We start from the raw sequence: 23795 nt of genomic DNA, 5'->3' as shown, positions 1-23795 counted from the left end.
CATTACTCAAAAACAACTAGTGATCAACAACAATAACAAGAAAAAAAAAAAAAAAAAGAGAATGCCTCCTCTCTCTCCCTCTCCGTCTTTCTCTTCCTCTCTCAAAACAAAATTAAGGAGAGAGAAAAATTAAAAAAAAACAGAGAAGAAATTTTCCTTTTTTATTCTCCCCCCCCACCGGTTTTTTTTTTTTTGTTGCCTTCCTTCATATCCCAATCTCCCCCCCGATGTTCTATTAGATTTTCCTTACCATCACCGTCACTGTCTCTCTCTTTTAATTTGTTTCTTTGTTTAATTAAAATTAAGGAGGATTAGGGTTTCAATACCTTTTATTGTTAACAACAATAAGAGATTAAAGAGAATTTGAACATGGAGCCACGTGTCGGCAACAAGTTTCGTCTCGGTCGCAAGATCGGTAGCGGATCCTTTGGAGAGATCTATCTCGGTATATATTTTTCTTCTTCTTCTTCTTCTTTTAAAATACTTTTATTAATTCTGTTTTTCTTTTTTGTAAATCATCTATTATTTTGTATTGATTGTTTTTGTTTTACAGGTGCTAATATTCAGACCAACGAAGAGGTTGCAATCAAGCTTGTGAGTTTTATTTTTTAATTAAATTTGGCCTTTTTTTTAATTATTTCAATTAGTGTGGGTTTTTGTAAGATTAATTGATGATGGTAAATTCATTAATCAGTTTTGAGAAATTTGTGGATTTGATATTTTTAGTTCTGATTATTAATTACGTTTTACTCATACATAGGAAAATGTCAAGACAAGGCATCCTCAATTGCTGTATGAATCCAAGTTGTACAAAATGCTGCAGGGAGGAAGTAAGGACCGACCTCTTCCTCTTATGTCTCCAGTTCTGTCTTTTTTAAATAAAAAAGGATTAAATTGGCGCAAAGAACGCGTATAGCCGACCCCAACTGCTTGGATTAAGGGTTTCTTGTTGCTGTGCCTAGTGTTTCTTTTGATTTTTGATATTTAGCTACTTAATTGTAACTTTTGCAGCTGGAATACCGAATGTTAAATGGTTTGGTGTTGAAGGCGACTATAATGTCCTTGTCATGGATTTACTGGGACCTAGTCTTGAGGATTTGTTCAACTTTTGCAGTAGGAAGCTGTCTCTGAAGACTGTACTCATGCTTGCAGATCAGATGGTAGAATTTTATTTCGCTTCTTCTTCTTTGGTATCCTGTTCTCTACATCGGTCATTTGTACTGAGAGTTTTGATTTTCCTGTCAGATTAATAGAGTTGAATTTGTTCATTCCAAATCCTTTCTTCATCGAGACATCAAACCAGACAACTTTCTGATGGGATTAGGGAGGCGTGCTAATCAGGTCTTGGGTTGGCACCTGTTCTTATGTGGTTTTCTTTTTCTTGGTAGTTGTTCTATGCTTGACCCTGATATTTAATATTTAGTTGTGTTTAGGTCTATGCCATTGACTTTGGTCTAGCCAAGAAGTATAGAGACACTTCAACACATCAACACATTCCTTACAGGTTAATCATTTGCAACTTCAAGTAGATTATTTTAGTGCATTTTATCAATTTATATAGCACTGCAAAAGGTACAAGTTATTGTTCTTCATCTGTTTGACCTAGTTTCTATGGTTTTTTATATCGGATGGTTTAGGGGGGCACTTTCTGATGTACGGTGCTGGAAATCAAATTTTACACAAATAGTTATTCATTTATATTTCAAGTTTTTGTAAATTGCAGAGAGAATAAAAATTTGACTGGAACTGCAAGATATGCTAGCATGAACACTCACCTTGGCATTGGTAAAGATTACGACAACATTTCAATTCCTCACCCCCTTTGTGTTTAGGATGTTAACTTGATCGATGCCAGTTATAAAATTAATGTTTCCTGATTGCTTTGCTTGTGTTTTTTTTTTCTAGAGCAAAGCCGCAGGGATGATTTAGAATCTCTTGGATATGTTCTTATGTATTTCTTAAGGGGAAGGTGAACAATCCTGTCCCCCAATATTATCTCACTTCACCCTTGTTGTATATATGATTTTGTTGTGACCCCATGTGGTTATAGTCTTCCATGGCAGGGACTAAAAGCTGGCACAAAGAAGCAAAAATATGAAAAAATCAGTGAAAAGAAAGTTTCAACTTCTATTGAGGTATGCAGATGTTTCATGATAATGTGTTGATTTGTATTGTAAACATTCATCATATGTAACTGGTTTGAAAGGAGACTGAATTCTCATCAGGCCTTGTGTCGGGGTTATCCTACGGAATTTGCATCCTATTTCCATTACTGTCGGTCACTTCGTTTTGATGATAAACCAGATTACGCTTACCTGAAACGACTCTTTCGCGATCTTTTTATTCGTGAAGGTTTGAATTTTTCTGTTCAATGTTTTCTTTAAAATATTGTATAGACCCAAGAACTATGATGGTAATACAAATAATTTTTTGAAACCATCTTACGATTTTCCTAATTAGAGATTTTTTTTCTTGCTTTAGGTTTCCAGTTTGACTATGTTTTTGATTGGACGATTTTGAAATATCAGCAATCACAGATTGCTAATCCTCCTACTCGTGCACATGTAAGTGACAGCATTGTTGTTATTGTTCTCTTGGCTAGCCTTTGACTGATCATCTGTATAATCCTGCTTCTTTGTTTGACTTGGTGTATTTCTTCATCTACAGGTCCCTGGTGCTGGACCAAGCTCTGGCATTCCTCCTCCTGGTGCTAATAATGCTGATAGGCAGTCAGGTAGACGTGTTGCTGCTTGATGGCAAACAAACTGAAGATTTTGGATTTATCATGACTCTTTCATTGGGGATTGTTTGATATTTTTATTTTTTTAGGGGGGGGGGGGGTTATAGGTATTAGATGTTTTCCCTCTTGGCTTTTTTATATAGTTTTAATTGGGATCATGTTTTATTCACACTCAGTATAGTTGAGTTTGGTTTCTACTTGTATTTTTTTTTTTTTCATTTCTAGGTTTTCTTAGTATATTTGGTGACTATGTGGGAGAACCTATCATGTGTTTTATGGGAGTAGAGTTTTGACATTGGATATTTAATTAATTTCTCCCCATCTTTTCTGTTTTATTGTTGGTTTCATTGTCCTCTGTTTTCTCTTCCTCCGTCTTCTCCTCGCTCAATTTCTTACATCCAATCCTTACTTTTTCATTCAAAGCTTTTCCTTATGATTTTAATTTTGTGCATTCGAATGCATAGGAAAATGTCATTTTGGGTTTTCACTTAACCACAGGTGGGGAAGAAGGTAGACCTGGTTGGCCTTCAATAGATCATGCTCGAAGGAGAAACTCTGGACCTATTGTGAATTCTGGAAATTTATCAAAAGAAAAGAGCCCTGTTACAAATGATCTATCTTTATCGAAAGATGCCACGGTATGTTCTGCATTGCATCTGCTCATGATGGCCTGTATTAATCAAATGCAAATGCCATTCTATTGTAGATAGATGAATAAATCTTCAAATGTAATTGCTAGTATTGCCCTCAGCCTGCATGTTTTTCTTCTCTAATTTCTGGATCAAGATTGTTCTTTAGATGAGTATGGACATAAATGCCAGGCATTGCTTATTCTGGAAAGAGTTCATTTGAACCTTTTTTCTTTTCAATTGAATACATTCTGTGGTTGGTATCTCAATTCTGTCAAAATGCATGATTGCTGAATGCCAGGTGTGTGGGTTTTCAGATGTGCCATACTTGTTGAATCATTTCCACCATGTTTGAACAAGCAACTGTTCTGCTTACTGTTTAGAAACTTTTCCAGTGTTTTGATGGTCAGTTATTTGATAGTTGATTTAGTGCGCGCTTGAGCCTGTGCAGTTGTCCAGCTCAAATTTTTTGCGATCTATTGTATCATCAAGGAACCCTGTTGTCTCCAGTAGTCGTGGTGCAGCCCTTAGGAACGATTCTGATCCGTCTCGTCCTCGCACAACAGATGCAAGCTTTGCAGTGCTTCAGAAGGGGCAAAGAAGTTCAGCTGCTTTATCTTCAGAGCAGAAGCATTCGTCTTCTGGTAGAAATACCAACATAAAGACTTTGGAGTCGACTCTTAAGGGCATTGAGAGTTTGCACGTCAATATAGAAGGAAGGTTACATCATTAACCGATGTCAATCACAAATGCTTCCTGCTGTAAATTTATAATCGGATACTGTTGTTGCATATTGAGTGATGTGTTTTGTCTTGCTAACCTGTGCAGTGCATGGGGACAGTTCTATTTTTGGTAAAAAAAAAAAAAAAATCTCCAATGTGGAAGATATCAAAAGTTTGTGGATGTAATGTATATTTTCCTCCGATCCTTTGTAATTGATGTGGTAATAATATTAGAGCACCAAATAATCGTTGGCATAAACTATGCATTTCTGCTTCGTAACTGTGTAATTTAGACATGTTTGTGTAATTTAGACATGTTTGGTAGTATGATTGTAGTTATTTTTTAAAATATTTATTATTTTAAAATATATTAAAATAATATATTTTAATTTTTAAAAAATTATTTTTGACACGAGAAAATATAAAAAATATATTAATTTAAAAAAAAAATTTTAAATTTGTTTTAAAGTAATTTTAAACCACAATAGCAAATAGGCTTTAGTTTTATGCTTGGTCTCTGTTATTTGTGAATTTCATAACTTTGCTTATAGTTTCTACTGGATAAATGGTCAGCAGCGGATTGGATCAAAAAAATTTCCATCTAGAAAAAAAGAAGAAAAAAAGAGTGGCGTTACCAAGCAGGTTTTCCATATGTAAGTAAATTATTAACTCAAAACTAGGCTTAGCTAGTCAATGGTTTTCAAATTAAATTATATGGGGTTGAATTTTTTTTCTGTAAAAGTACTAGAGTTGACAACAGTTTTATTTTATTTCTGGTTTGAATTTTGGTCTTTCATTTTCAATCTCTTGTAGACAATGTAATTGATATATATATATATATATATAAAATCAAGCACCAACCTCCGGAAAAGCAATAACTATATAAAAACAATTCATCAATCTCAAATTTTAATAAAAAAGAGAAATTTGATGACTGAAACCAAGAATAGGCCGACATGTGTTATGAGAAAAGAAAAAGGGGAGGCAATGTGTGTTCTGCACACCCCTTTAGTCGTTGTTTTTTTTTTAATTTTAATGGAACAAATCATGTTCAGCAGCAAGGCAGCTCTCCCATTTGGTATTGGTAAGCAGTAAGTTAATTTAGAGGTCTTATTGAGGATTTCAAATTGTGATTTATTCTATCTAGGTATAAATTTAAATGAGAATCCAAATTAAAATATCCCTTCTTCACGCGTCAAATGACATAAATAACAGGAGAAAGAAATTCTGGTTCTCTTCATTGTTTCTGCCCCTGGAGAAAGAAAACATGACCAGACCAAACATGAAAGGAAAGAACAGAACATGAGAGGATCTTGTTCTTGAAAGATCAGTTAACCCTTTTGTTTTCTGGGCAAATAGGGCTGATGATACATTGTCCTGTGTCAAATACACTAACTAATGAAAGAGAGATGACTCCTCCTTCCACGTGCAACCAGAAATCAAGTTCATCGCCTATCTAATAACAAGAATCGGCATCTTTTTGTCCCACTAAAAGGATTAGCTTCTGGTTTGAACTAGGAAACAAGCAAATCTGTAATTGCAAAGATGTAGGATAATCAATCAACCACAAACTTATCACCGAAAGCATCGTTTGATCATGAAATCAAGTGCATATAGCTTGAAGCAGATTAGCGATCACAGGGCATAAAATTCATGTCCAAAACAGTCCACACCACTCTGTTTAGATCTCGCACATAAAGTGCCAATGGAATTCAAGCAAAGGCATACACAAAACTCAATCCATATATTTGGCTTCCTTGGAGCACAAAGAAGAAAGTATACTACTTGCGGCAAATAATGGCATTTAAGATTCTCAAAAGAGAAAATACAATACATATGTTTATGTTCATCTCTCATCATTCAAAATAAAACAGCTCACACACTGAAACAATTTCTTCAGAAAGGCATATGAGAGCGAAAGGAGGGGGAGGGAGGGGGAAGTAGTCATCCATCACCTCCATCCATAGACCACTTGGGTGCAAGTGTCCTTGATCCATCTAAAGCTCTTCCTTAAGGACCCTTTCATCTTGCCCTCTATCGCATAGACCTTGTAGTTAGCAACCCTTCTTTTCCTTTGTAGCTCGGGATCATTGAAACTCCAGCTTTTTGAAGATGACCCAAGATTACTTTTCCCTTTCTTCATCTTCCCTTCTTTTCCCGATTGATTTGGCTGTACAGAAACCGCGTAGCTGACACTATAAGACCTCAAATCTTGCATGTTTGTCGGTGCTGCTTTGTCTTCATCGTATCCCTCCATCTCTATCCTCCCTTCCCTGCACGATTTAGATCTGAAATGCTCCATCGGAAAGAGGAAAAAAATAAAATTACATGCACACAAATTGACAGATTCAAGAATTGAGATTTGGCGTTGAAGACGAGAGCAAGAAATGGAAAGTATTTTTGCTTTGCTTAACGGTGGTGGGGCTATATGAGTAGTATAATTTATGACCGACAAGGCGACTAATCGCTTGGAGTAATCAGATTTTTTTTTTAATAAAATAAAATAAATCAAATGTTACAATAAATACTTAGCTAACTTAGAAACTTTTAACATTGTGGTCAAACAATGCTTTCTAAAATTTTTAATTTTTTTAAAAAGTTTTAAATTAATATTTTTATTATTATTTTGATATTTTAATATTAAAAATTTTATAAATATTATTTTGATGTATTAAAAAAAACACTTAAAAAAATATTTATCACACTTCTAAAAAAACTGTTACCCACTCTTCACTGTAAGTAATCAAAATTTTATTTTTAAAATAAAAAACAATACAAGCATTGTCAATGTTTTTTTAATATCAAGAAAATTTTTAATTATGGACTAAAAAAATCAATGTGTTTATTTAAATATCAATGAATATTAAAAAAAAATTATTAACATAATAAAAGATTAAGAGAATGTTTGGGATATAGATGTGATGATGTGTGCTTATTATTTTTAATAAACAACTTATTTAATGTGTAAAAAAGTTATCATCAAAACCAAGTTTTTCTTGCTTTTTGAGTAGGTCTTATAAAAAAGAGCAAACCACATTTCACCATTTTTTTATATTCAAAACACACTCTAAATTAGGAAATTGAGATATAGATATAAATTAAAAGATTTGATATCGGGAGGAGCCATTTAATATTTTATTTATTTAATTTATGTCAATAATTTTTTTTAAAAGTAGTAATTTTAATTATATTAAAACAAAATAATTTTCTATCATAATTTCTCCTTCTCTTATCTAGCCTTCTTTTTTCTCACAAAAAATACAATTTTTTTATTATATGTTCTTTATTCAATAAAAATAGAAACACATTAAGAAAAATATAAAAAAAATTGAACAAATTTAAGGATAAAAAATGAATATCTATAATGAGAACCCTTTCATCTTGTTAACGTGTCATTTTTTTTATCCAAATGCAACCAGGTAAAAAGTCAATTAGATTTAAAAAATTAAAGACAATGTTATTTTGGATTGATCCTTGTCAACTCAAGTAACTCGCAAAATTCACAACTTGTGTCATAGATTTGGTTGAGTTTAATAACCTTTTTTAGAATTTATTTTTTATTTAATAATACGATAATAAAAATAAATATGCACATGAAAATAACCAAATAATGTTTTTTTTTTGAAAAAACTCATAAGTTTTATAATTTTATTTGAAAATAAAGTAAAATTCAACTATATTTAATCAGATAATATCTAAAAAATATTTTAAATTACTTTTTTAATGAGAAAACATGAATGGTAAAGTCATGCTAGACGCCTAGGACTACGTGAACTAGCAAACTTGGCCCATAAAAAAGTTAGGCGTGCATGAGTCTGTAAGTCCATGTTTGTATGTCTGACTCTCTCATTTTATTAATTTATTTAGAATTTGTAGACAACACAATTGTTTTGGGATAAAAAAAAAAAAAGAGTAAGAGAAATGTAATCTATTGGTATGACTCTGGTTACTTAAAGTGGCCAAAAAATCAACCCCAATCTTTTTTAACTTAAAAATCTAGTTTTCAATTCATGTGACAACACCTAGAAAACACCCCCATCAATTTCAATAAACCTAAATGTAACCTTAAACCAACATTTACTAGGTAAAGAAAATAAAAATTTGCCCCAATTCAAAACAATCTCTTGCCTCAATCTATTTTTTATGATAATATGAAGGGTTAAAAAATATTTTAATGAAACTTCTATTATTAAATAAAACTTATTAACACTAAAAATTAATTTTTTTGTTATTGTTAGAATATAATCGACCGATCATTTTTTTTCTTTTATTTTATTTTCTGATGATTTTTAATTTGCTCTTTTAAAATCAGGTATCGAAACATTAACAAAGTGAAGTTTTATTCCAAAATAAAGGGAGCATAAGAGAAGTGAACAAAGAATATGTAGACAAAAGTGAAGTTTTTCACTCAAAATCTAGAAAAATCATGTTATTTTATTATTTTATTTTGGTTTTCAGTTTGTTTTTTTTTCTTTTAATTGCGTCTTTATCCCACCATTTCAAACATTTTCCCTGTCAAATAAAGTTTGAAAATATTATAAAAACCTTTAATTATCAAGAACATGTAAATATAAGAGACAATCACCTAAACAAAAACACCATAAACAGAGGATGGAATAATAAAAAACCTAATTATAAAAGAGAAAAAAAAAAGAGGCACAGTGCAGGCGTTATAGTAGAACAATATAATTAATTTTGATTGATGAGGGGGTGAATGGTATGGTAATATATATATATATATATATATAGATGAGGAGGTTGGTTCATGTCATTATATTATATATAGTCCTTGAGTTGAACTTGTACTCATTGTCATATCTTCTTCTGATGGAAGTTAGGAAGGGATGATGGATGCATGGTCTTAGTTGGACATCATCTGATCTGCCACGTGAAACTATGAGATTTGACAGTAAAAAATCAAGCATAACGAAGATAAACACACCGTCTTTTGTTGCCGTGCCGCACTTTTAAAAATCTTGAGTTTTTTTTAATGTTTTTTTATATATATACTGAGATTAAAAATAGATTTTAAAAAATTAAAAAATTATTTTAATTTTTTTTAAATAAAAATATTTTAAAAAACAATCGTGATTACAATACCAAACACTACTAAAGATAAGTGCCTACCAAACATTCACAATTTGATATTTTAGTCCGAATGATTAGAAAATTAAAAAAAAAACAAATGAAAGATGTGTTATTATAATATGTTTTGTAACCAATTGTTGGTTACAAGTGATATTATTATATTAATGTAAATACATATTTATTATTAATTATCATAACTCATTTTTAGGTTATTCCCAAAAATTTATCATTTTCTCTTTTAAAATAAAAATAGAAAAATAATAGAAAGAATACTAACGATTTGGAAAAAACAAGTTGATAAGGATTTCAAATGTATAGAAAAATTAAGCTGCAATTTTAGATGAAAAAACAAGACTGGAAAAGCAATATGGATTCAAGGTCAAATTAAATGATTATTGGACAAATCTGCATAAACATTAAGCTTAGGGACATAATTAGAGTTTTAATAGGCCAATTTAATTTAATCATGAGCCAAATTAAAAGTTTAATTATCTTTAAAAATTAATTTGGGTTAAATTAAATGATTTAATTAAGCGCAAGGACTTAATTACACTTTAAATGGGTCCAAATTAATTTTATTATGGACTTAATTGGTGAAAAATTAAGTTTAGGAGCCCAATTTGAGTTTAATTAAAAAGATTAGAGTTTAATTAAAAAGATTAATTTTTACAAAGTCAATTGGTTGAAATTCGAGGTAAAATTATAAGAAAATCAAAGCTTGGGGTTAATTAGGGGTTAAATTGAAGAAATTTACAACCAATGACCTTTTTGGAAAATGCATCAAATTTTGGGGACTCAATTGATTGAAATTAGAGGTGAAATTGAAGAAAATTGAAAGTTTGATGGTTAATTAAGAGTTAATTTGCATAAATCCAAGACTAAAGACCAAAATGAAAAAAGACGTTGAAATTTGAGGCCAATGTTGAAGTTCGGCAAGGGTAAGATTACATTAAATCAAAAGTTTGGGATCAATTAGAGATGCAATTAAAAGCCGAGAGACTAAATTGAACTTTGGTCAAATCCCTAAATTAAAACGGCGTTGTTTTGAAAACAAAAAAAAACTAGACGACACATTATCTGGTTACTGTTCATCTTCTTTTTTTACCCAAAAAAGCTGATTAGGTGACTAATTTTCAGGGTCATTTAATGCTTCATCTCTCAACCAAACTGAACAAACCATACACCACTATGATGGTCTAACATTGTACTACACCCTAGCATAAATGTCACCGGCTGATTGCCCTTAAAGTCGCCACGGTGCTGCCCTAAAATGGCCAACCCAACCAACTTTTCTGCAGCAACTTTTTCAGGCCATGATGACAACTTTGAACCAATGGTTGTGGATTGATTGCTAGGTTTAGGGATTAGTTCCTACACATCATTCTTTGCAAATTGATTTAGCTAATCTTACATAGCTAAAATCTAATTTGCATCCTTTTCGGCTTCTAGAAAGGATTTTGGTTCTATATGTTATACAAATGCACAATGCTTACTAGTGTTTCTAAGAGATGCTTTAGTCTTAGTACCTTCAAAGGGATCACCAATAATTAACTTGGGAGGGTGAGAGCTAACATACCTAATCTCTTTTAATGGTACAAAAGAGTTACTTATCATTAGAGGTGATCATTTTCGGTTCGATTCAATTTTTACTTATAAAAACAACCAAAGTAAAATTTTGTAAAATATAAAAATTAAAACCGAACCGAAACCGGTTCAAACTGATAGGTTTTGATTAGGTTTGGTTATTTTATATTAAAATCTGAAACCCAACCGACCGGTTTTGGTGCGGTTCGGTTCGGTTATTTTATATAAAAACAAAAAATTATATTGTTTGTTAGGGTTTTTGTTTGGATTTTCTAATGGGCTTGGTTTCGGTTTGGTTCGATTTTTTTAGTTTCGTTTTTTTATTTTTTTCGGTTCGGTTTGGTTTTTCTATTTCAGGCTTATGAAACCGAAATTGAACCGAATCGAATATTTTTAAAAATATTCTAATTGGTTTAATTGGTTTTGTTCATGGTTCGTTTTTTTTGGTTATTTTGTTTTCGGTTTAATCAGTTTTTTAATTTTTTTACTCGCCCCTACTTACCATCTCTTATTGATTGCTTGAGCTTGGTTGGTCTTTGCCCATTTTTTTAATTGTTAGCCTTCATAAGGGTTTTATCGTTAAGACTCAAATGTTGAACATTTTCATTAATGTCATTTAAAATCTTAAAATTTTTAACATTTTGACTTTCCTTAAAGGTAACGTGCATTGATTCCTCAAAATAAAAAGTTTTATTATTATATACTCTATAAGCCTTGCTAGAGGAGGAATACGAAGAACAACACTAGCACCAAATCTTGAATCAAACTTATCCAAAGTATCTTAAGTGTTAAGAATAAAACATCTTGAACCAACAACTTTGAGATATGAGTTGTTGGTTTTCCTACCTCTCCAAAGCTTATAAGGAGTCCTTTTCAACTCCGGTTGCAAGATAACATGATTTAAAACATAGTAAGATACTTTGGATAAAATTCTTTTCCATAACCCTATTTTGTTAACATAGTTCTTGCTATTTTTTAAAGAGACGGATTTTTCCTTTCCACAACCCTATTTTGTTATGGAGTTCTAGGTGTTGAAAACTCATGGTTGTATCATTTTTCTTTATAAAACATTTCAAACAAATCAATTATAAATTGATCATCGTGATCGCTCTTATGTTTATGATCAAAAAATCTTTTTCATTTTCAACCTTCTTTACAAGCTTTACAAATTCATAAATAGTTTTATTTTTTAATTTAAAAAACAAAACCTATGTGTATATCTAGTACAATCATAAAAAATCATAAACATGTATCTATTACCATTTATACTTCTAGTTCTAGTTGGTCCAAATAGATCTATGTGTAGCAATTCTAAAGGTTTTTCGTTCGAAATATGGTTTTTGCTCTTAAAAATTGTTTTACTTGTTTATCCACTTGCCATACATCACATAATTTTTCATTTTTGAATACAAAATGAGGTAGACCTCTAACTAGTTCGTTTTTGACAAGTTTTAAAAGGACGTCCATGCTTATATGACCTAGTATTCTATGCCAAAAAAAACTATCATTAATGCTAGCAACAAGACAACTTTGTATACTCATGCATATATTAGTCTTAATCTTATAGATATTTCCTTTTCTATTTTCAATAAATATAACTTTGTCATTTTCAAGGATTAAGTAATATGCATGGTCAAACATAATTTTGTAGCCTTTATTACACAATTGACTAATACTTAACAAATTATGTTTTCGACTACTTACAAGAAACACCTTTTTTATTGAGGGAGATGACTTACCTCCAATATTACCAACTCCGATGATTTTTCTTTTTGAGTTATCTCTAAATGTGACTTTTCCACCATTGATCCTAGTAATGTTTGCAAACAATGAATCATCTCTAGTCACGTGTCTTGAGTAAGCACTATCTAAGAACCACTCCCTATATTCTCTTGATTCCTACACACATAAAATCAAGATGAGGTTTTTGGTACCCATAACTTCTTAAGTCATTTATGGTTAGTGGTTGGAACCCAAGTCATATTACTAACATTGTCCTTCTTCATGGGACATATATAAATCAAGTGACTAATGTTTTTACAATAATTGCATGTTTGGTTTGTGTCATATGATTGTTTGTTTAACTTTAACAAAATAGTTGTTTAAATATTTTTTATTTTTCTTGAGTTGATAGCTTAAGCCTCTTTTGTTGAAAACACATCTTTAAGTGGCAAGCATGGTTTATAAGATCTTAGAACCTTGAGTGAATTTAACTAGTATAGTGTTCAACTTATTTTTCTTTAAAGCCTTATTTTTTTCTTCAAGTTGGTTAATCTTGTAGCAATCATTAACTACAATGCATGCTACCTTTTCTAATTTATCTTTCTCAAGAAGTACACATGCATGACTCTTTTTGAGTAAGCTATAATTAGAACCTAACCTTTTGAATTCATCATGTAATATCTCAAAAGTATTATGTAATTTATTATAAGAAAGGTTAGTTCATCATCCAAAAAAAGTATCTTATTATTGCTCTCATTTGTCATGAAACACATGATTGCAACATGTTTTTCATCATCACATGGGCTAGAATCCGAGTCATCACTTCATGTTACTTTCATTGCTTATTTGTGATGATGGTTCCTTTTGTTTTGAAAAAGCAGGCAATCAACCTTTATATGTCCCATCTTGTTGCACTTGTAACATTTAAGTGTTTCCTTACAAAATTATTCCTTTTTTCCATCCTTCATGAAGTTGGAGAATTTTATATCCCTTTTGTTTCTTTCTTAAGAAATTTTAGAATTATCTAGTGATTACAACAATATCATCATCAACTTCTTCATTGTCATCATCACTATTAACAAGGTGTATGGTTTTGAATTCCAAATTCTTTGTTGACTTCTCTTCTAGTTCATGCTTTTCCATGTTGATTTCATAAGTCATTAATGAATTGATGAGCTCTTCTAATGGAAGTTCGGTGAGGTCTTTAGCTTCTCAGACTGTTGTTACTAGGGGTGTTCATTTTTGGTTTGGTTCGGTTTTTATCAAAAAAAGTAACCAAACCGAATTTTTTTAAAAAAAAACCAAAACCGAACCAAAATCAGTTCAAACCGACCGGTTTCAGTTCAGTTCGATTTGGTTTTTGAGAACAAAAACCAGTTCAAACCGGTTTGACTTGTTTTTTCGGGTCTGGCTCAGTTTTTTTTCGATTTTTTTTTGTTCGGGTTTGGTTTGGTTTTTTCGATTCCAGACTTAAAAAACCAAAACCGAACCGAACCGGTCGGTTTTTTCAAAATTTTAATCGGTTTAATCGGTTTTTTTTCACGGTTCGGTTTTTTCAGTTATTTTTTTTCTAGTTTTCTCAATTTAATCGGTTTATTGGTTTTTTTGAACACCCCTAGTTGTTACATTTGCTTCCTGAGTCTTTGGCAAGAACCTAAGAATTTTGCTCATGATATCGGTATTATTATAAGTCCTACCAAGAGCATCCAAACTATTAGTTATAGTTGTCATTCTAGTAAACATACTAGTTATTGATTCATTTGGAAGCATTTTGAATAACTTATATTGGTGCACAAGATTGTCTATTTTGGATTCTTTAACTTGATTAATACCTTCATGAATTATTTATAAAGCATGCCATATATCTTTAATATTTTTACAAGATGATATTTTATTGAACTTACTCGTACTCAATGTACAATACAAAGTGTTCATTGCTTTAAAAGTAACTTTTCACCACTATCGATATACTCACCCTTAACCTTAGAAATCATTATACCATCTTTAATTTTAGTGGGCTTATGAGGTTCATTTTCAATGGATAGCCATAAATCATAATCAATAGATTGAAGATATATAATCATCATAGCTTTCTAATAGGCATGCATAGTCATTACCATCAAATAAAGGTGACCTAAAGGTGGATGATCCTTCATTTTGTAAATTAAAACTAGTGGTTATCATTCTATTCAAAATCTAATTAAACTTGTATAAATTGGAACTAGACTCTAATATCAATTATTGTTCTATGATTAAGGCAACAATAACACCTAAGAAGGGGTGAATTAGGTGTTCCACTAATAATAACAAATATTGTAATTAATTCAATTAAACTTTTTAAAGTAAAAAGTATAGGGATAGAAATAGCAAACTCAATTTTTAACATTGTTTGGCAAATCTACATCCACATCTCAAGCACCAAACCGATCTTGAGTACTGTATTCTTTACTAATCCAGGCCAAAGATTACAATAGCCTTGATGAATCCTCACCAAGTCCTTTGTCACCACTTGCAAAAATACACTCCTCAAGATTTTTCACCTTGGTAATGTATCTCACTAATAACTAAGAATTTTTCACTTAAACTCTTGAAAGATTACAATTGTTAGAAATGTAACAACACTTTCTCAAAGAGGATATCATATAATTTAAAGTTCTAGTCTTTCTATATCTCACAAGATAACACTTAAAGAACTGAAAAGTGTTTAAGTGTTGTGAGCATAGTTTTAAAACCCGGCCCTACCCAGCAGGTCGATCCTGGACCCAGCCGACTCGGGGCTGGAACCGGGTCGGGTTGAAGAAAACGGGGGAAGGAAAACGCGGTGTGACCCGATAAAAAACCCGGTTACAACTTGTTGACTTTTATTTTTTGTTTTTTTTTACTAAAACGACGTCATTTTGATTTTTTTAAAAAAAAATTAACCTGGACGACTCGGTCAAACCCGGAACTTGGGCCTTGGACCGGGCTGGGTCTAAAAACTATGGTTGTGAGAATGAGAATGTATACTTTCGTGCAAGATTATGAAGGTTTTAATGCACATATATGAGTATAATTAGATATTAAGATTCTGAAGTGTTTTTTTCTCTTACTATATATATATATATATATATATATATATATATATATATATATATATATATATAAGAGAGAGAGAGAGAGAGGTCGACTAGTTCATATTGTTATTGTTCTTCTGATAGATAAAATGGTCGACTAATTCATATTGTTCAGGACAATCGATTGACCGATTCATGCAAAATACTAGTTTTGACAATTTTAAAGCTGGTGAAACTTGAACTGACTAATCTATATTTTATCAAATAATGTATAGTTATATAATCCATGCAATGTGTAGTGTATGTTTTAATTTTAATTGTAATACCAAGTAAGATATAAAAGTTTATATATTTATAACTAAAATGAATACTTAAAAACTTTACATCATGGACTTGATTGATTTCTTCATTTAATTCTTCATGCTTGTTGATGTGATCTTCATATAAAGCTGTTTAAATTTATTTTCAACCAAGCATATCATTAATATATTTTTTATTTAATTGTTATCATTAAAATATATAAAATATTAATATGTAACCCAAACATCAACAACTCGATAATCATAGGATTATAAGAATATAACTTGAAAATGAAGAGCCAGCCAAATGTTAGATCCTTGTTTGCCTATTGTTTTTTTTTTTTTTTTGTAGATATTTTCAAGAATGCAACTATGAAGAGTATTGACAACTAATTATACAGACATAGCAATACTAAAACCAACAATACATGAAGAATCATCATCAAAAAGTAAATTAATTAGGATGAAAAGGAATGATTTATTTATTAACTTATCAAAATATCAAAGTACATTGAAAAAACAAATCAATACTTGTTTTGCAAGAAAAAAAACAAATATGCAAGACTCAAGCGTAGTTACATTCGGACCTTTTCTTTTAGCTTTGATGGGTGAACTTGATCTTTCAAGCATAGCAACACTTGACATTTTAATTTAATTTAATTTAATTTTAATTTAGTTTTCAATTAATATCCTCTCTCTTTTTTAATTAACTATTTTTTAAATAGTAATTAATTTTTTAGATAGTTTTTAAAATTTCATAATACTTTAAAGAGGTTATTGTAATTTGATTTAAATTGTTTTCTCTATTAAATTTTTGATACATAAGTTATATTTGTATGATGCATTCGTAATAATAGAAATAAAATTTGATAAACAACCGGGATAAAATCTTCAAGATAAATAGATAAAAATATATAGAAAAAAAAGGACAATTGAAGTAAAAAATTTGCATGCATATTATCTTTTGCTTCTTATAATAAGAAGATCAACTTTCCATTTTAATCTTTAGCTAAAAATTATATTCATAATGCTTTCTTTTCTCTCTCTCTTATAGTATAAATTGACTTAAAATCTGGTCAGCGTGAGAATACTAACTATTTATTATTACTAAAAAGAAACATGATTTTCAAGGATTTTTTCCGTAGTTGATTTTACATTTTTTAATTACATATGCAATATTTAGATATCATAATTCCATTTTGTGTATTGTTGACCAGATATTGTATTAAAACATTTTTTTAGTTTATATTAATTACGTAACTTGCCTAATGTTGAGGATATTTTTTTGAAATTGATTTTTTTTCATGATTAAAGTAAATATTTGTATGCAAGGTTACAGTTTAAACTTTGGTTTTTTTAACCAAAAAAAAATACATTATTAAACAAATTATTCTTTTTTAATTGATGATTTTTTCTTTTACAAAAATATTTTTTTTAGCAAAAGCATGTTTTTTTGAATTAAAAATAAATACAATTAAAATATTATTTTTAGCAAAAACTTTAATAATTTAAAATATTCAGAATATATGTGTGTTTCATTAAAAAAAAAATGAAAATCATGCCTGAAGTAATCAAAGAAAAAAGAATAATTAATATGAAAAAATTATTTAAAAAATTATAATGAAAACATAACATAGTATAAATTTTATTTGAAATACTATTAAAAAATATGATAATTTTATTATTTAATGAAATACTATTAAAAAATAAAATACAAATGGATTGTTATTTAATGGAACAATGTCTTAAATATAATTTTAATTATTTTATTATAACTAATTTTAATTAAGATTTAATTAAATATATTTTTTTAAAAAAAAACTCATGGGCATAGATGTGCCGAGCATCAAACCCAACAAAAAGGTCAGATGCGTGTTTTCCTACAAGGGTAGGGGTAGGCATGCACATCGACCTAGCTTTTGCCTTTTTGTTTTTCCTGTTATTTAATAGGGTAGTGGACATTTGGTCAACTTTATTTAGGAAAATAAATAAAATAGGCAACTAGCTGTCTGTCTATAATGGAAAAGGAAGCATGTCTATCGACAAAGATTTCAATTACATGATTGGTCAAAGATTTGAGCATTCACTTCTTGGATCCTAAAATATTGTTTTCAATTCTTTTCCATAAAACATCTAAAAAAACTCATTTCTAACCCTACATCACCATTTAATCAATCAAAATACCTAAATTAACTTGAATAAAAAAACAATTAACTCCAAAATAAAAAAATAAAAAAACTACCTTATTTTTTAAAATAAGAGTTTCGAAATTTATATCATGTAAACAAGATCCTAATGATACTCTTGTTTGGAATTCCGGTTTCACTTATTTTTTAAACTGTTTTTATCTTTAAAATATATTAAAATAATATTTTTTATTTTTTAAAAATTATTTTTAAAATCAACATATCAAAATAATCTAAAAATATTATTTAAAACAAAAAAAAAATATTTTTAAAATAATCTAAAAATATTATTTTAAAACAAAGAAAAAAATAAATATTTTAAAGTTTTTTTAAAAATACTTTAACACGCAAAAATAAATAAACAGGACCTCAAAGAGGAAAAGAAACTGGAGGGAACAGTGAACAAGCAAGAATTTTAACGCCAGCTTATAGAAAAAGGAAAAAGGAGGGTGCACAGTAGAAAAACACAACATGCAAACAAGGCTTTAAAATAACAAGTCGACCTGACAATCCTTTCATAACAAGTGGAACCTGTAATAATGGAGGACCCACGTGAGATTAAACTGTCAGAGATGTCTCTGAACATAAACTTTAACGACCCTAAACAGCAATGAAAAGAAATCAATACGTCAAATAGTACAAGCAAAATAAGATACCATTTTCCTCGACCATCACAAAAAAATCTCATCAAAGGAGATCGGCCACATTCGATGGCAGCTCCTCGACGACCACATTGTAGAACTTCTGGATATCAAACAGCATTCTGTCATCATCACTTGTCACAAAGTTAATAGCAACACCCTTTCTTCCAAACCGTCCACTTCGTCCAATACGGTGAAGATAGTTTTCAGGTTGAGTCGGCAGATCATAATTTATGACAAGGGAAACTTGCTGAACATCAATACCACGAGCTAAGAGATCGGTTGTGATGAGAACACGAGAAGAGCCGGACCTGAATTCTCGCATAATGATATCACGAGTGTTCTGGTCCATATCTCCATGAGTAGCCGAGACTGTGTGATCACGACTTCGCATCTTGTCTGTCAGCCAGTCAACCTTGCGCCGGGTGTTAACAAAAATGACACTCTGAGTGATGGCTAGGGTCTCATATAGATCACATAGTGTTTCGAGCTTCCACTCCTCCTTATCGACATTAACATAAAATTGCTTGATACCTTCAAGAGTAAGCTCATCACGCTTAACCAAGATCCTCACAGGCTTGTTCATGAACTTCCTTGTGATCTCAAGAGCTTCAGGTGGCATGGTAGCGGAGAACACACCAACTTGAACTTTTGATGGCAGCAACTGGAAAATATCATAGATCTGACAGCCAGGAAAAAAATTATTAGAAAAAGAAATTTAAAAAACAAAAAAGCCAACTAAGAGCTCTCAAGTCTCTGAGCAGGCAAAGAAAAGAAACTTGGAAGCCAGTATGGATGCAAACCTGATCCTTAAAACCACGTGAAAGCATTTCATCAGCCTCATCCAAGACAAACATTTTAATGTAATCTTGACGAAGTGACTGCCTTCTCAACATGTCAAACACTCGACCAGGAGTGCCAACAACAACATGAACACCAGCTTGAAGAATGCGTTGGTCCTCACGAACACTTGTGCCACCAACACATGCATGAACTTTGACACCAAGATAATCACCAAGTGCTCGCATAACCTTTTCAATCTGTTGTGCTAGTTCCCTGGTGGGAGCCAGGACCAATGCTTGACATTGCACCAGACCATAATCAAGTTGCTGGAGAATGCCAGAACAGAAAGTTGCTGTTTTCCCAGTTCCAGATTGTGCCTGCTGAATCACATCAAGGCCTTTACAAAATGGAACAATTCCTCTTTGCTGGATTGCAGATGGCTTCTCAAAACCTTGAAAGAAAAATTAAAATGCATCAATCAGAACAAGAAAGAAGGAGATGGAACCAAACAGAATCTAAACATAGTAAAAGAAGGGTAAGAAGTTCTCCAATAAGCAAACGGTAATCATAGGTCAAATATCATGATTCCAGCAGACCTGGATTTTTAAAATGCAAAACAAAAGAACCTAAAGAATAGGGTAGCTACTGCAACTAGAACAGTCATACCTTAACATCAACTGATTAAGATGCCAAATGAATGAACATGTGAAGATATGAAGCCAGTCAATACCTACCATAGGCATAGATGCCCCTCAGAAGGTTCTCTTGCAATCCCATCGAATCAAAGGTTTCAAAAACCTCCTCATACATTGTGAAGAAATCTTGCCCATCATTTGCAAGCCTGCATCGTTGTCAACACATACATGAAAGTCAATTATATATTCCAATCAAAATAACTTTTGCTATACAGCCAGAGTTTCAAATAAGGAACTTACAGATCATTCATTTTGGCATCATATTGCTTAGCATCATATTGTGATCCTTCTGGTGCCAGACCTGCCATGACTGCACAGAGGAAACTACTTGTCACTTGTGGATTAAGGTTAATGACATGATGCTGAACAGGTAAAACATCCTGCTGACAGCACCTATCAGATGCTTCCATCAGATGAGTAAAAAGGAAACAATTGAGAGCATTCAATCCATAGCATGAAGTTGAGGTGGGGGCACAACCATATTGGAAAGCAAAATTATTCATTAATATCACCACTAAAGATAATGAATATTTCACTTGTGGATTAAGGATAATGACATGCATGCTGAACAAGTAAAACATATCCTGCTGACAGCACCTATTAGATGCTTCCATAATTGTAGATGAGTAAAAAGGAAACAATGGAGAGCATTCAAGCATAGCATGAAGTTATTGAGGTGGGGGCACAACCATATTGAAAAGCAAAAATATTTGTTAATATCACCACTAAAGATAATGAATATTTCACTTGTCACAGAAGAGCCAAACTTGCAAACCAAACAAAAAAGAGGAGTACAAGCATTAAACTTCTGTTTTTACTGTCTGGAGGAGACATGCAAGGGGCAAACAACAAACTGATATTTTGGACATAAATCCTTACAATCAGACACTGTTTCACCCGCCCCTCCAAAAAATCAGATTAAGGCAAGAGTCCAGAAGGGCTTCAACTTTTGTTAGATAGACATGCCAATACAGCACAGACACAAGCTCTATAATAAGTTGAATTCACATGTTTGGAAGAGAAAATTCAATTCATTTTGTTTCTTATATTACTCTCACCAACTTCATCTTATTTCTTCAATGTTAAAAGAAAGAGAGAGAGAGAGAGAGAGAGAGACGGGTGTGTGTTTTGAGAAAGTTTAAATATTAAATTTCTCCGCTTTGGAATTATAAATTAGAATTGTAAATTAGAGAGGTTGATCTGTTTATTTTTGTAGCATTTTTTAATATTAAATTCCATTTGAAATTCAATTCTTAACACTCAAAATGATTCCAAACATGAGATTTTATTAAAACCTCTAAATTGAATTCAGTGAAGAGGGTTACAAACATGATGTAATGCGTTTTTTGGGACCAATTATCTACTGTAGCTGAATTCAATTATAGTGTTTGACTTGAATTTAATTGATAAACAAGTTGAGTTCACATGATTGGAAGGGATAAAATTCAATTCATTTTGTTTCCTATGTTACTCTCATCACCTCTATCTTATTTCTTCAAAGTTTTTTTTTTTAAAAAAAGAGCTAGATGGGTATTTTGAGAACGTTAATTTTAACATTAAATTTCTCTACTTTAAAATTGTAAATTGATTAAACTCTGATTTACTTTTGTAGTATTTTTAGAGATTAAATTTCATTTGAAATTCAATTCTTAACACTCAAAAGGGTTTTAAATATGAGATTTTATTAAAACCTCCGAATTGAATTCAATTTATAAAGTTACAAACATGCAGAAAGGCATCATTATAAATCATACGTGTGGTATAATAGCAGTGTGGGACTTGCTCAACAAGTTAAAAATCCGTTAAATTAAATTATTATGTTTTAACATAAGGAGCCACAATAATATAATAAAACAGCATAAAAAGGTTTATCAGACAATCTCATAAGAACTGTGATCAAAAGCATACGAACACACTGAAACACTAAACTTCCAATGATACAAAGCTCTGAATCTATTTCCAAACTAAAAAAAAAAAAAGAATACTTTATGTTGAACTTATTTCCAACAAGATCAGACCCAAATTAAAAAGAACTGTATTTTCCAGTTAAACAGACCCTAAAAGCTCCAAAAAAAAATATAACGAAAAGGATCAAAACTTCACCAGCAAAAGAAAAAACAGATCAATACCAGATCTCAAAAAGAAAATCCCAGATAGCCTAGCTAAAAAAAATACAAGAAATCGACCAATCAAAACACCCATGACAGCGGGCAATACATACCAGCATCACAGACACACACAAAAGTAGCTATACTTTTTGCATAGAGAAAGAAAGGGAAATACCTGGTAGTAAGCGAGTGATTGATAGCTAGAAAGAAAAGTGGAGAGATTGTATGAAGTTGAAGTATGTAGTGAGATATCAGAAATCCCAAACTCCTCGGATCTGCGCCGTGGAGTTTGAAAGAGGCTTTGTTCACGTGTCTGCGTGATTATTTATAGGTCGGTATAGTGTGTTGTTAGGTTAAGGTTACCCTTATTTACAAACCCTTTCTGCTTCAATTTTTTGTCTTTCCACTTTTGCCCCTTTCTCTTTCTCTTTTTATTTTTATTACTATTCATTCCTATAACAATTAACAAATACTCTTAGAAGGTGTTTGGGTGGGAGGTGTGGTTGTTTTTTTTCAAAAAGCTACCACACTTTTTACTAAAAAGCATGTATTTTTTGTTTTTAAAAAGTGTGGTGTGTGCTTTAAAAGGGTGGTACAGCTACCACACCTCCCACCCAAACATACCTTTATGAGTGACCAGGCCACTTTTGAAACCAAGGACGAGTACAAGTCTATTTAAGCATGAAATATAATATGGTATATGTTTTTTTGTAAAAGTGTTTTTTATTTAAAATATATTAAAATATTTTTTTTATTTTTTAAAATTTATTTTTAATATTAATATATCTAAACCATTTAAAACAAAATTAAAATAAAAAATTCAAAAACTTTCAAATGCATAATTAGACTGTAATGTCAAACAAGACCATGTATATTCTCTAATTTAAAAGATTTTAAAGATAGGATGTATTAAAATTATATATTAATTTTAAAATTCAATCTAAAAAAATAAAGAATCTTAAGTATAACAATAAACAATGACACAAAACATATAATTGATGAATAAAAATAAATTTATAATGTTTTCTTCAATATAAGATAGGTTTAATAAAACCTTAAATAAGATAAAATAAACTTCTCTAACTATGTTAACCCAGTACAAAACCACCTGATGAGATTATTTTAAAACAATTAAAATAAGCTAATAAAATAAAAGGTGAAAGAATCTGAAAATAATAATATACATAGTATGTTATTTCATGTGATATCCATTAGTTTAAGCCTAGATCATAAAGTGATTTAAAAATTATTTAGATTAACCCTATATGTAAAACCTTAAAAAAAATTATATATATATATATATATATTTTTCAATTTGATATGAGTTGAAGAATTTTTATTGGAGGATTAACTTTTAGAATTTATTCAGTAGTTTCGATACAATAATCTTCTATCTATTGAAAATACCAATTTTATAATAATTTTTGTACTTAAATGTTTTTTAAAATTTTTCAATTTGATCTAACCAGATGAGTTAAAAAACCTTAACTTAAGGATTAACTTGTAGAATTTATTTCATAATTTTGATGGAATAATCCATTTATC

At 30.7% G+C, this 23795-nt stretch overlaps 2 protein-coding genes across 2 annotated transcripts; one reads left to right on the top strand and one right to left on the bottom strand.

Moving 5' to 3' along the window:
- Positions 1 to 4350, top strand: LOC133670542 (casein kinase 1-like protein 2). The gene is made up of 14 exons (XM_062091055.1): positions 1 to 445; positions 554 to 594; positions 761 to 830; positions 1012 to 1160; positions 1246 to 1341; positions 1434 to 1504; positions 1724 to 1785; positions 1906 to 1969; positions 2051 to 2135; positions 2226 to 2352; positions 2482 to 2564; positions 2668 to 2734; positions 3239 to 3378; positions 3821 to 4350. The coding sequence occupies exons 1-14, from the start codon at positions 370 to 372 to the stop codon at positions 4100 to 4102; spliced, it is 1413 nt and encodes a 470-aa protein (XP_061947039.1). The 5' UTR covers positions 1 to 369; the 3' UTR covers positions 4103 to 4350.
- Positions 4351 to 18486: 14136 nt separating this feature from the next.
- LOC133670366 (eukaryotic initiation factor 4A-8-like) lies at positions 18487 to 22596 on the bottom strand. The gene is made up of 5 exons (XM_062090858.1): positions 22426 to 22596; positions 20383 to 20452; positions 20182 to 20288; positions 19468 to 19898; positions 18487 to 19346 (listed from the first exon to the last, which is right to left on the bottom strand). The coding sequence occupies exons 2-5, from the start codon at positions 20448 to 20450 to the stop codon at positions 18711 to 18713; spliced, it is 1242 nt and encodes a 413-aa protein (XP_061946842.1). The 5' UTR covers positions 20451 to 20452; positions 22426 to 22596; the 3' UTR covers positions 18487 to 18710.
- Between the last annotated feature and the right edge of the window lie 1199 nt (positions 22597 to 23795).

Source organism: Populus nigra, chromosome 1 (genome assembly GCF_951802175.1).
Source record: "Populus nigra chromosome 1, ddPopNigr1.1, whole genome shotgun sequence".
Taxonomy (NCBI): Eukaryota; Viridiplantae; Streptophyta; class Magnoliopsida; order Malpighiales; family Salicaceae; genus Populus; species Populus nigra.
The sequence above is the reverse complement of the archived record's forward strand: the minus strand, read 5'-3'. Positions and strand labels throughout refer to the sequence as shown.

Coding starts and splice junctions, on each gene's coding strand:
- LOC133670542 (XM_062091055.1), top strand. CDS start 370: ATGGAGCCACGTGTCGGCAACAAGTTTCGTCTCGGTCGCAAGATCGGT. Junction 1,342..1,433: donor TAGGGAGGCGTGCTAATCAG/GTCTTGGGTTGG, acceptor AGTTGTGTTTAG/GTCTATGCCATTGACTTTGG. Junction 3,379..3,820: donor CTTTATCGAAAGATGCCACG/GTATGTTCTGCA, acceptor GAGCCTGTGCAG/TTGTCCAGCTCAAATTTTTT.
- LOC133670366 (XM_062090858.1), bottom strand. CDS start 20,450: ATGGCAGGTCTGGCACCAGAAGGATCACAATATGATGCTAAGCAATAT. Junction 20,289..20,382: donor GATGCCAAAATGAATGATCT/GTAAGTTCCTTA, acceptor ACAACGATGCAG/GCTTGCAAATGATGGGCAAG. Junction 19,347..19,467: donor CACGTGGTTTTAAGGATCAG/GTTTGCATCCAT, acceptor CCTGGCTGTCAG/ATCTATGATATTTTCCAGTT.